The sequence below is a fragment of the Heteronotia binoei genome, unplaced genomic scaffold (assembly GCF_032191835.1).
Source record: "Heteronotia binoei isolate CCM8104 ecotype False Entrance Well unplaced genomic scaffold, APGP_CSIRO_Hbin_v1 ptg000122l, whole genome shotgun sequence".
Classification (NCBI taxonomy): Eukaryota; Metazoa; Chordata; class Lepidosauria; order Squamata; family Gekkonidae; genus Heteronotia; species Heteronotia binoei.
Window position 1 is genome coordinate 194,143 of NW_026799994.1, and position 13,680 is coordinate 207,822.

General features: G+C 42.9%; 1 protein-coding gene across 4 annotated transcripts in view; it reads left to right on the top strand.

The window, feature by feature from the left end:
• Positions 1 to 13,680, top strand: part of LOC132590524 (stAR-related lipid transfer protein 13-like) — a 207,256-nt gene that overhangs the window by 131,330 nt on the left and 62,246 nt on the right. For all 4 annotated transcript variants that reach the window (XM_060263434.1, XM_060263437.1, XM_060263435.1 and 1 more), the window contains exons 2-4: positions 34 to 105; positions 2,244 to 2,325; positions 7,654 to 7,717. In XM_060263434.1, coding sequence (XP_060119417.1) covers positions 34 to 105; positions 2,244 to 2,325; positions 7,654 to 7,717 — 218 coding nt within the window. The remainder of the gene's footprint in view (positions 1 to 33; positions 106 to 2,243; positions 2,326 to 7,653; positions 7,718 to 13,680) is intronic.

Genomic DNA, 13,680 nt, shown 5'->3' on the forward strand with positions numbered 1-13,680 from the left:
AACTTATTTTGTTTTTTCCCTCCTCTCTTTAAGAAATTGAAGCAAAGGAAGCGTGTGACTGGTTGCGAGCTGCTGGATTTCCACAATATGCACAGCTCTATGAAGGTATGTAAAATGGGGGAATGCAAAATACTGTTCAGATATAATGAACTCTGCCAGTAGCAGTGTTTCAGGAGGGACATCATGATCACCTCATTGCTGAACTACGGCAGTTCACATCTTTTAAAATATTAAGAACATCAGCTGAGGGAATGAGAGGAAAACTCTCAAAAGTGACATTCAAATGTACTGCAGTTGTGTGAAGTAAAGAGGAGGTAGACTTGTGTTATTCCTCACTAATAATGTGATGGGTTTGTGTCCATGACACTTGTACAATCATATTCCACAAAATATTTAGTTAGAACACTTATATCCCACTTTCCACAGTGCCCACTGTTGTTGTTAACAGCAGGAGCGGGATAGGATTTCAATTTCTCTAATTTCTATAGAGGTTTGAATGAAAGAAAAATGGTAAGTCCCTCAATGAATGGGTCACCTTCAGGAAAGAGATCTGGATCCTCAACAGAACAATCACAATGCTGTATTAGTAGTGCAACAAAGTGATTGTTTAGAAGAGCCTTTAGAATCTTATGATTTATTTGTTTATTATATATTATTATAGTCCTTCTTTCTCACTGAGACTCAAAAGTAGATTATAAATTGGTACAATCAGTATAAGTTGGCACAATCAATACAATGAGACATCTAGATGTACTAGGAATCAGAGTGTAGAAATCTGTATCATTAGACACAATACCGTACAGATGCAATGCAGGAAAAAATGGTATTGCATCCTTAGAAAACAATGCAATGGCAATAAGGTACTCTGTGCTGCAAACAGATAACATCCTGTATACATTGGTATCGGAGGGAAGGTAGCATGGTATAGCCTGCTCTTGTCAGATCTCAGAAGCTAAGCAGGATGTGGCATGTTCTAAATAAACTTTTTATTAAAAGAAAAAGCTAAGCAGGATCAGCCCTGGTTAGTACTTAAGAGAATATAAGAGAAGCCATGTTGGATCAGGCCAATAGCCCATCCAGTCCAACACTCTGTGTCACACAGTGGCCAAAAAACCCAAGTGCCATCAAGAGGTCCACCAGTGGGGCTAGAAGCCCTTCCACTGTGCCCCCCCACCAAGCACAAGAATACAGACAGAGTGCCCAGACAGAGTTCCAACAATAAGCTGTGGCTAATAGCCGCTGATGGACCTCTGCTCCTTATGCTTATCCATTCCCCTCTTGAAGCTGTCTATGCTTGTAGCCGCCACCATCTCCTGTGGCAGTGAATTCCACATGTTAATCACCCTTTGGGTAAAGAAGTATTTCCTTTTATTCGTTCTAACTCGACTGCTCAGCAATTTTATTGAATGCCCACGAGTTCTTGTATTGTGAGAAAGGGAGAAAAGTACTTCGTTCTCTACCTTCTCTATCCCATGCATAATCTTGTAGTACTTGGGTGGAAAACCACCAAGGAAGACTGCAGAGGGAAGCAATGGCAAGCCACCTCTGCTTCTCACTTGCCTTGAAAGCTCCTTGTGTGGGGTTGCCATAAGCTGGCTGCAGCTTGACAGCACTTTACACACAGATACTGTTATATAGTATACAGTACCTTTCCTTTTACAAAGGGCCTTCTTGAATCATTTTGTTGTAGTATCACCATATTACCTTTCTAGAAAAGCCCACCTGAACCACTCCAGAGCTATAGAAGGCCCTGTACAGATGAGTGAATCTATCATGGTGAAATGCAGGAGGATCCTATAGGACATGTTTGTATTTCTAGACTTTAAAAATAACAGAATGATGCTGTGTGATTTTACAGAAGTATTAAAAAAATACTTCGAAAACTTTTTGCATGACTCCGTTCTGCACACATTTGTGCGTTATATTAAATTCAACAATAGCATTGAAAAGGGTGTCATGGAAACTAGCAAGGAATGAATTCCCATGTTGCCTACCAAAATAACAGCATTTTGACATATTTCTAGTGCTGTTCAGATTATATTATTTCAAGATTTTTACAAGCCTGATAAGGGAACCATCTGATGCCTGGTAGTATTCAGAATCTGACATGTTATCGGTTTGGTTGACAGATCTTACATTTCCCTTTGAGTTGGAAAAGAAAGTAACATACAGTGGGGGAAGTATGTGTTGTATTTGGAAGCAAAATAAATGTAGTCCAGTATCAGTTCTTTCTTCTCTTGCAGATTCCCAGTTTCCTATTGACATTGCAGCTGTGAAGAAAGATCATGATTTTCTTGACAAGGATCTTGTAGAACCTCTTTGTAGGTAAAGTGGGGTTTTAAAAAACATATTATTTATCATTTCTAACACTCTGCAGTATACATTGAACATTTTGTTAATGACTGTCCATTCACCCTTACAGCAACTGTGTGAGATGGAGGGCAAGGCAAAGGGCAGAATATGTATTCAAAAGATATCCTGTTCCAGAAGCTTGGCTATCCACTGAATAGCTGCACAGTAGAAGGAGAGATCTCAAGCGGAAAAGCAGTGGGCATGAATAAGTGCTTAACATTTTCCTGCAATATGTTTTTCTTGTTACCCATGTTTAGTCTGGCTAAGGTTTCTGATGCATGTTTGGCCCACTCCATGGAAGATCAGGGGAGGTGGAGGATTGCACCGGAGAGCGGGAGTAACCAAAGGGCAGTCCTAAGTTCCGCTCATGACCTGAGTTTGATCCTGGCAGAAGCTGGGTTCGGGTAGCCGGCTTGAGGTTGACTCAGCCTTCCATCCTTTCGAGGTCGGTAAAATGAGTAGATGACGAGGGAAGGCAATGGCAAACCACTCCGTAAAAAGTCTGCCGTGCAAACATTGTGAAAGCAACGTCACCCCAGAGTCGGAAACGATTGGTATCTGCACCTTTACCTTTACTATTTCTGCACTAGTCATACATTTCAGTTGTTCAGTGGAAACTTCAACTGGTCCACAGTTGAGAAGCTAGTGAGGGCTTGGTTACATCATGTGCTGAAAGCTCAACATAACCAGTTGTTTCTGAGCATGATTCAGAGTTCTGGTTCTTCCCTTTAAGGCACTAAACAGCTTGGGGGCCAAAGTACCTGAACAACCCTCTTCTGCCATAGTATCCAGCCAAACAGTTAAGATCTGCCTCTCAGGCTTTGCTCTCTGTGCCCCTGCCTTCAGAGGTAAGGTGGGTAGCACCCAGACGCAGGGCATTCATTGTTGCCTTTGGAATGTCCTCCCCCTTGAGGATCATCTGGTGCCCACTTTTAGGCACTGGGCCCCCCAAAAAATCTTTTTTCCCAGACTTTTAATTAAGGGGTTTATCTTATCAGGATCCCCCCCCCCCCAAAAAATGGTCTGCTTTTCCTTTGTGGATAGTTTTTATGCTGCTTATGTTAAATGGCTTATATTTTTGCGTTTTATGGCTTGCTTTTTATATATTGTGTTTTTTTATTGTAAACCACCTCAAGCAAGACTCTGAAGAGGTAGCAAATAAATAATCTAAATAAATGGCCCCCTGCTCCCCCACCCAGACTCCCGCTGGTTGCCAGGCATTGGCCGGTGTTGGCTGGCAACCCTAGTTGCAGCTGAAGTGGAGTTGGTATGTGGTGTTGACCTTTCTTATTGGGTTTTTAAGATGATCTAAGTCCTTCAGGACAGAGCTGAAATAAATATATCCTCCTGTAGTACATCAGTGCTGGGTAGATTCCACATGGTTCACTGTGGGTTCAAGAGGGATCTGAGCATAGGATTGAGTTCTCAGACAATTGTTTCACTTCACATGGAAAATTCACTGTGTGCTCAAAATTACCACATGGCCTAAATCTTGCAGGACTATGTGAATCAGTTCCATCAAGGATTTATTTTGCAAATTAGACTATTATAGGAGCCACTGGATCAAGAGAAGTTATAGTGTCTTGGTGGAAAAGAATAATGTGTGGTTGTAGAGCTACCCAAATGCAGAAGACCTCCTGTACTGCTGCCATAGCCCTGCATTTGCTGCCTCTGACCCCAGTATGCCCTTGGCTGGATTCCTATGCAGCTGCTCAATAACAGCTGCAGACTGGTCATAAGGAACTGGGATTTTGAGCCATATTAAGGTGTCACAGATAACAGAGAAACAGGGCCAAAGGCCCACCCAGAAGGCAACCCAATTAAAAGCTTTTGTTCTGCAGTGTCATTTACCTTTAACATGTGTTAGAGGGAAACAAAGTGGCTTGGCTCTTAAACCTGATAGTTTGCTGTATGGACAGTTTTCTGGATCTCTGGACCATGATAGGTTTTCAGTGTTTTTTGTTTTTTTTTAAAGTTCCAAGGCTGTGAGAATGTATGGATTGTTGCATACATATATATGTTGTGCCTTTGGTTGGGGAAAGTGCACACAGATAGCAGTGTGATAGTTGGGCTGCATTTTGCAGTTACCTGTTTTGTACAATACATGAACAGTACGGCTTGTGTATATTTTGTCCTTGGAGACAGATTCCTGAGAACAAAATATAACACTTAAAGCAATTCTTATGAATATTGATTAAAATGTCATAGGCTATTGTTTCCAATCTTGGAATTATTCTTGCTGAAACTTTGACTCTCATTCCAATGACAGATGTAAGCAGATGGAGAACTCTGTCTTCTGCCATTGGCACATCATGAGGTTGTGAGAAATCCAGGCAGAATGTATTTAATCGGAGACTCTGGAGACAGTTGAGCTCATAAAGATGATCATTAATCCTCTCACTTCATTGGCACAATATGTTCCAAAATATTGGAAGGGCCACAGAAAATATCATCATCTTTCTTGTTTAAAATGCACACTGCTAAATCAGCAGTCTAGGGCTTCATCACTGGCTATATTGAAAGGTAGTCTTGGAACATGGGGAAAGAGTTACCTTGCAATGCAGACAGGGAATTACTCTAACATTTGCAATGCATGATCTTGATGGTATTATTTCCATGATATTCACTGATGAGGTCTGTAGATAAAAGGGTATTTTAATCCAGTGCTCTGCAGATCTTGGATACACATATGATCAGGGCTTTTTTAAAAAAGCAGGAACACACTGGAAAGCAGTTCCAGCTAGCTTGACATCAGGGTGTGGCCTAATAGAGCCAGTTTGGTGTAGTGGTTAAGTGTGTGGACTCTTATGTAAGAAAAAGCCCCCTACTTTTCATATACATGGACATCGTGATCACCAGTATGGTTGCCAGGGTGCCTGAAGTTATGACTCGCACACATCTGCTCTAAGAAGTGGACTTTGCCCACGGTTTCTAAGGCTTATGTGGATACTATAAGCCTCAGCTTTGCAGCAGCATTCTACATCTCTGGATGGGTGTTAGCCAGAACTACAGACGAGCTTCCAGCTGCTCCTTGTGTGCCCAGTCTTGGCCGCTGCAGTGGAAGAAGCCACGCCACCATGAACTGTACAGGCAAACAGTTTCCAGCCTGTTTCCATGAACCAAAGGCTAACACCACCAGAATCCATCTTGTTTTCCTGACTCCATATCCAACAGCTGCTTCAACTTCTGCATAAGGCAATCAAGCTTATCTTAGGCGTGGATCCTGCCAGACCGCCTAAGCCTTTGTCTAACGGAACTCAAGACAAAGACTGGTGCCAAGAAGAAGAGTGAACAAGAGGAAGATCATCTTCAGCCAGAGCCAAGTTCCTTTGTGTAAACCCGGTGTTACCTTAGGTAGCAATTTGGCCATCTATTGTCACCTTTTTAGATAAGTTTGGTAAACTCAAGCACACCTCCACCCAGTAATTTCCCCCATTCTTTTCCCCATTTTGGAGCCTCACCCTGGTCCATTGCAACCTGAAAGTCCAACCAGGTACCCCTGGACCAAGCTTGTTCATTGGTCAGTCATGGGCACCCAATTAGGTGCCACCAATTAACTTGCTATTGGCTACTGCAGAAGTCCAGCCCTTATGGTCACTGCAGAGCCTCCCCTTTTCTGAGGTCATGTACCAGCTGACCACCTGAAATCCACCCCTGTACCTCCCATCCCCTGAGGGTCTAAGGTACTCTATTTAACCTCTGACCCAACTCCACTCATGTGTGCATCTAGCAGTACCCCAGTTCCACTGTCTAGATCCATCCCCGATTCTGGCCACAGTTTTGGGTCCATTTCCCCCATCCTCTTATGTCGCCATTGGAGCCTTTCTTGAAGACTACGATCGGTAATTATCACCCTGTTTGTCTACCCATGTGTTGTCTCTGTATCTCTCTCTATTTTTCCTAGGACTGTATGTATGTTTCATGAGCACATTGTCTTGTATGTATGCCTATATTTTCTAGAATAAATTTTAATTGTTTTTACTTAATTAGTGTCCCTGATAAATTTGAGCATTAATTTTTGGACGTGGAATCCTGTATATACAGGTAAAAGATCCTGATTAAGCCAGGTGCCCACCTAACAATTCCCCAACCTCAGTTTTGAGGGCATTTTGGCTTACACTTATCTGGGAGAACCGGGTTTGATTCCCCACTCCTCCACTTGCACCTGCTGGAGTGGCCTTGGGTTAGCCATAGCTATCGCAGGACTTGGCCTTGAAAGGGCAGCTGCTGTGAGAGTCCTCTCAGCCCCATCCACCTCAGAGGGTGTCTGTTGCGGGGGGAGAAGGCATCAGAGATTGTAAGCCGCTCTGAGTCTCTGATTCAGGGAGAAGGGTGGGGTATAAGTCTGCAATTCTTCTTCTTCTAATATGCAAATGAGTTTCTGCTGGGCTTTTTCTACAAAAAAAAGTCCTGCATATGATGTTCTTGCGACAGCAAATAGTTCTTCCACTTAGGCATCACAGTACTGAGGCTGAAGACATATGACAGAGTGGGAGACTTAGTTGTTTATGGGTATACACAATTATCCCAGTATCACCTTCAATAAATAGGTTTTTGTAATGTTTGACCATTAATGACTGGGGGAGAAAAGATAAACATGGGCACCAAATATTTCTTATATGACTTGCAGTGTTACTAACATTATCATTTCTCTAGGTTTTATTTAGAGACAGGTTTTTTTTATAGCAGGAATGCACAGGAACGCAGTTGGCATCAGGTGGTGTGGCCTAATATACAAATGAGTTCCTGCTGGACCTTTTCCTACAAAAAGAACCCTGTTTAGAGATACTGTTGAAATTGCTTGTGGTTTTTTAGAGGTTGCTCTCGTTAGTTTGTTATCACTTATTATAGTTATGGGTAGTTAGAGATATAGATATTTATGTAATGATGGAAGCAGGTATAATATTTGTACAAGAACAACTGTTGTTGTTCTTACCAAATTGTTCTTAGTTATGTCTGAGACTATTACATATTTTATTTACATGCCCTTATAAGTAATCAGATTCAAAAACAAAGAGACTAGACTCTACGCTGCAATCTAGTCTAGAAGCCCATTTCTGATTCTACCTTTCAAAAGACCAGCAAAAAGCTCAAAAGAGCAGAAAAACAACAGCTCTGATTCTGGTCCCAATTTATTTCATAGGAATGAATACTCTATTCCCCAATGTCAGTTGACCTTTAAATGAGAATATTTGAAATTCCATCCATATGTATGACACAAGGAGCAATGTCTGAGATTGTAAACTGCCCAATGAGCTGATTAACAAGATGCTGATCTTTGTATCTTGTGTTGCTTTTTAGACGATTGAACACATTGAACAAATGCACCTCAATGAAACTCGATGTGAATTTCCAAAGGAAAAAGGCAAGTATATTTGAATTCAGAAGTTTTTGCCCTTTGTATTGACCAAAACATTCAGAGTCCAGAAATCCAACCTAGAATTGGTCTTGCTTCTAACCACTACATGTAGTTTGATACCAGACAACAAGAGAAAAAACATAGTAATTAGCCATTATTTGCCTCAACTGCTGAAGTAAAACTTCCCAGAGTATACAACAGATATTGTACATGTAAGTTAATAGCATGGTGGTCAGTTAAAGTCTTGCAGTGTCCCAGAGGTTCACCAGCAACATTATAATTACTATCACAGTGTGTCTGATATCCTTCCACCCACTCCTTCCTGCCTTTTCTGGACATCAGCTAAACAACAGTTTGAAAACTCTGACACACTTACACAGCAGCAAAGACTATATGATGAGAGGAAAATTTCTAGCAAAAAAGTATACCAGCGTATACAGGGAGGTACGTGTTTCCTACTAAAGACAAGTTCTTCTCAGAGTACAGTCCAATGGTATGGGATCACAAGACATGATCTCTTGCCAGATAATGTCAATAATCTTCACCCTCTTTTGTGCTGAATTATTTTAATAAGTCTTCCCATGTTGACAGCCGCCTTGAGTAACACAGGCATTATGTAAGGCTTAAGTGGTTTCAGCAAGGAATGCAGAAAATGCAGTTTGATATGGAGAATTTTGAAACAGAGCAAGCCAACATTCTGTTTACAAGACTTTCCAGTCCCAGGGGCACTTTCTAATCAGCAATATGTAGTACAAATCATTGCCTTAAGACATATTGTATATTATGACACTCTTTCTCTCGGAATACTTACTTAATTTTTTCAGTGGTTTTAAAAACCCATTGGCAGGTCAAGGCTGCAATCCTAAATGTATTTAGGGTGAAGATAGACAAAATATATTTGTATACAGTACATTCTTACAGCTCTGAGCCTGGATGTAGGGAGAATAGGATACAAATCTAATAAATTCCCAGTGCTAAAAGCTATGGTTCACAATTTAGCTGTCATATGAGCCTACTAGTGAATCACATGGTCATCATCTGTGCACCATTCACCTCCTTTCTTGCCAACAGATGCCTCCTTATCCCTCCTTATACTTCTTCAGCTGGGGAAAGTTAGGAAAACACCCTGCAGCTGGGTACGCAAAACAGGAGAAGGTATGAACATAAGAGCCCTTCTGGATCAGAGCCATGGTCCATCTAGTCCAATATCCTGTCTCACAAAGTGACCAGTCAGTTCCCCTAGAGGGCCAACAACAGGGCATTCCCCTGATGGTGCTTCCTCAGACTGGGGTTCAAGGATTAGTGCCTCTGAATGTGGAGGTTCCCCACAACCACCATGGCTAGTAGCCACTGATAGACCTATCCTCCATGAATCTATCTGATCTCCTTTTAAAACTGTTTATTCTTATGGTCATCACTACATCCTCTGGCAGCAAACTCCACATTATAATCACTCTGTGTGTAAAAAAAATTCCTTTTTTCCATCCTGAAGCTACTACCCATCAGGAGCTTCAGTTTCAAGCACATACCTGTGAGATGTTTTGATGACTTTTCCCCAGCTGGGAGTAGTGGCTGAAATAAGCAGTCAGTCAAAGGTAAGATAACTGGGCATCAAGCAGGCTTCAGATCTCTCATACACTACTGACCAGTTGTGACGGTGACCCCCCACACACACACACACAATGATTTAAGAATACACTGTAAGTCTTCTTCCTGTGCTGTCATCACATTTACCAGCAAGTACATTCCATTGAACCTGATGGGGCTTAGTTCTGCGGAAACATGCCCCATCTTTCTCCTGTTCCTCTGTTTCTTTCCCTGTGTCAAATGTTGGATTGTAGGCAAGGCAGGGATCTCTCTGTCTCTGTCTCTCTATTGTTCTGTAAAGTACCATGCACACTGATGAAACTACAAGTGTTTCTATGCATTTATTTATTTCATTTATACCCAATTGGATTTTAAATTTTCTCCTCTACTCCATTGTATCCTTACAGCAACCCCGTGAGGTAGGTTAGGCTGAGCATGTATGACTGGCCCAAGGTCACCCAGCAAGCTTCCTTGGCACAGTGGGGATTGGAACCTGGGGGTGCATTCACACTGCACTAAATAATGTTTTGCAACTGGATTTTTGCTATTCATACACAGTAGAAATCCAGTTGCAAAACGCATCAGTTAGTGCAATGTGAATGCACCCTGGGTCTCCCAGATCCTGATTCAGCGCTCAGGCTACTACACCTCAATGGCTACTTAATCACAAATGTAGTAGTTGCCCCGTTTGGGATTAGTCACTTGTGTAATCCCAGTAATCTGGGATCATTTGGGATGATGTCACAGTGCTAGGGCAGCTCTGTGGTGACATCATTTAGGGAAAATAAAATTAATCAAATGTGAGATCAGTGTAAATGAATGGTGAACATTCTGTCAGCAATGATTGAAGTTTGCCTAGAAGACTTTTGCAGTGGTTTTGATCTGCCTGGTTCAGTCATTTCCTCTAATATGAAAGTTCATGGCTGAATGCCTTTTTAGAAAGCTGCAAAGTGCAGCCACCTGCAAACAAAGCAGGGGTTCCTGTATACTAAGGGCCTTTCTCTCTGTGTGGAAATCTATTGCCAGTAAATAAAAAAAGAAGAATTATCACACCTCCACTTGATGAGGACTGAGCAGCAGGCTTATTGCTCTGACAGCTGAGGAAGTTGGCCTGCTCAAAAGTGTACAAATTCTGGAGAGGAACATTTGGGTCAGGAGAAACTCCCATTTCATTTATCCTTGTGATTGTTTCCAGACCCCAGCCTTACTTCTCTTTTCTCTAAATGCAAGCCTATGCAGAAAATGACTGATAATGCAGATAATGGTTTGGATCCTAAGAATTGCAAATGGAATAATATTAATACCAGATGCAAACAGCTTCCCTGCCTCTCCCTATAGCCTTCTCTGCTCCTTGAAATTGTGCTCCTTTGACTAGAATACTTCAGGGTAGGTTTGTGACTCCCTTGTGGCCACCTCAGGGCCAAAAGGACCACCTCAGTCAGTGCAGGTGGAACAATGTGGTAGCATATGCAGATCTATATACTATTTGGTGCTTCTTGCTTGATAACACAATTTAATGCTACAGTCACTGGAAGCTGCCATTTGGGTGTGGTCATGGAAGTCAACTTCAGATTAAAAATGGTGGTGGACAGATAGTTCTTGGATAGCTAGCAGTTCTTGTTTCCACTGTAGAACTGGCAAGTGTTTCCTCACACAGTGGCTGTTGCTTCTTTTAACAACTCTTCTTGTCATTTATGAGGCCTGGAACTCAAAGCCAAACAAACATTGCTTAGTTAGAAAGCTTGGCACAATTGTGTTCCACGTGTTCTTGAGTGCTTTGGAAAAAAGAAACAGCCAAATTAGCCATCACATCTTCTTATTCTTGATACCCAACCAAGAAGTGACAGCTTTGAGGAAACAACTGTGAGGCATGCTGGGGAAGAAAACAAGACACAATGGAAATTCAAAAGCAAAATTCACATGTACTTCCACATAGGCAAGCCCTTATCCCATCATGCAGCAGCAACTGAAAAGTATGTTTGAAAATCTAAATTCCGTTAGATTGAGAAGGAAAAAAACTGGCATGTTACTCAGCCAAACACAAAGCTGCTATTGGAGTAACTGCCTTCTGCAGCTGTAGGGGGGTTATATCCCTGGTGAGTAAAACAATGTTGGAACATCCATTATAATAAAACTACATTGATTGTTTTGTTGGCATCCATAAGAAACTGTTTTCTAGTTGACTTTTCTTCTATTTTTAAAGAAAGCTCAGTATAGAATTCATTATCTTTGGCAAACACTAACATCCATTCTGACTAAACTTTTCTGCTCTTTTTGTCATGGAAGACTATAAACATATAGGTTTTTTGTGATATTAGTCTTATTAAAAAAGTAAAAAATGAAGGCACATATGGAAGCTGAGTGAGGGAAAAAAAGATTGAACTATCAAACCACTGTTTATTGAGGTCTTCAGAAGATGGATGTAAGAGAGAATTCTCCAGTGGTCCCTGGTAGTGGGATGGTCCGAAACTGTTGGGAGTAGGCTCCTCCTCCGGAAACAGGGTCGTTGATAGTTTGATCTGGCCTGGGGGAGGGGCCGCTCTGTTGGAAACTCTCCAGTCCAAACGGCCCTGTTACGAGACAGGACGTGTTCGTTGTGCATCGGAGCACAGTGATCCGCAGAACGAGGTCTCCTTGTGAGAAAGTCTCTGCCACCTGGTTCTTCAGCCGCAACGGCAGCAGGCAGAGCATTTTACCACCAGCAGTGGGTTTTACCCAGCAAAGGTGGCACAACTGGGGACTGCTGCAGAGAGCGAGGTTGCCCATCCTAAACCTGTTGAGGCGGGCGTAGTGCAGACAACCGAGGTCCAGCGTGGCCGAGAACAGAAAACTCTTGGTGGTTCACTCAGACAGCGTGTCTACTCGAGAGAAGGTGGTAAGCTGCCTGAGGGAGAGCGGGAAAGCTCTTTGTGATGTGCAGACTGTTTTTACTTGGGACGGGCTCCGCTGGGATGAGGGAAGCCCACCCGCTAGCTTACAGCAGTTTGGACCCCTCCTGAACGGGGTGGGGAAAGGCTTATGCCATAGTGGGCCTCTCCAACTCAGGCGCAGTTAGCGTGGCCTGGGGGGGGGGGCGGTTCTTTACTACGCAGAAAGGGTCGCCATTTCAGGCAGTTAGCCTGGTAACGGAGGCTTCTCCCTCTCCCCTTTCACTTTCGTTTCAGCCTTCTGCTGTAGCTGAGATGGCTGACGGACAGGGACAGACTAGTGAGACAGGTTCAACCAGTGATTTCTCCATCCCAAAGTACTCAGGATCTGCTTCCAAAAAAGATCGAGAGGATTCTGAACTGGATTTAACTGGAGAGGATGCCAAGCTTAACTTACTCACTTGGTTAAAAAGAGAATTGAACAAGGAGTTTGCCCCTGCCCGAGGCTCTACTGTGCCTTCTCACCCCCAGAAAAGGAAGAGACAATCAGTTCTAGATATTGCCACACACCCAAAGAAAGCAAAATTGGGGTATGAGCTTGGACTCTCCCTGTAATAGTTCTCAGGAGGAAGAGGAGGCTGACTCTTCAGTAGACTCCTCTGCAAAGGAGAAAGGGGAACTCTCTGAGGAGGAGGATGCTACTCCTTCAGTGCAATCTAGGGTTTTTACAGTGGAATATTATTCTAAACTCCTACCTAAGGTCCTCAGGGAACTGGACTTTACTGCCACACCCAGAGAGAAGGCAGAATTGGACCCTGAGCTGCCTGCAGGCTCAGGGAAGATGATGCCCAAAGTGGCGGTTTCTCAGACCAGGGTGCCCTTGCCTGCCCCCTTTTTTAGTCTTATTAAGGCGGAGTGGAAACACCCGGCTAAGCCAAAATCTAACCCTCATCTGTTTTCCAAACTGTATGGGTTGAGTCCAGAGGGCTGCCTAAAATTCTAAGGTGTGATAGCTGGGGAACTGCTCTTTGTTTGGTTGACTGCTCTTTGTTTGGTTGACTGCCTTAAGGGTGAAAGAGATTGAGAGTGATTGCTGCTGATTGAGAGTGATTGCTGAGGAGTGCCCTGCTCCACCTCTTTGCATTTTAAGCTGCGCCTTGCCAAAGGCGCGAGCCTTTGGCGCGAGCCGAAGGGCGAGAGCTAAAGGGCTCTTGGCCTGTGGCTCTTCGCCTAGGGGCTCTCTAAGGAGCAGGAACCCAGATCCCTGGCTTCCTTGTTCTCCAAATAAGGTAAGTTCCCAATAAGGTAAGTTTAGGTAAGTTGACCCGCCAGAAGGGGAGCCACTTAAACAGCATTTAAAGAGGACTGTATATTTTAATATATATATATATACACAATGAAGATAGAATGCCAGCAGGGGGATGGGGGCTTTCCAGTGTTTTGCACTGAGTGTCACATGTATGACTATCTGCCCAAAGGACAGAAGTCTTGGGTGTGTGCTCGATGCAAGGAGCT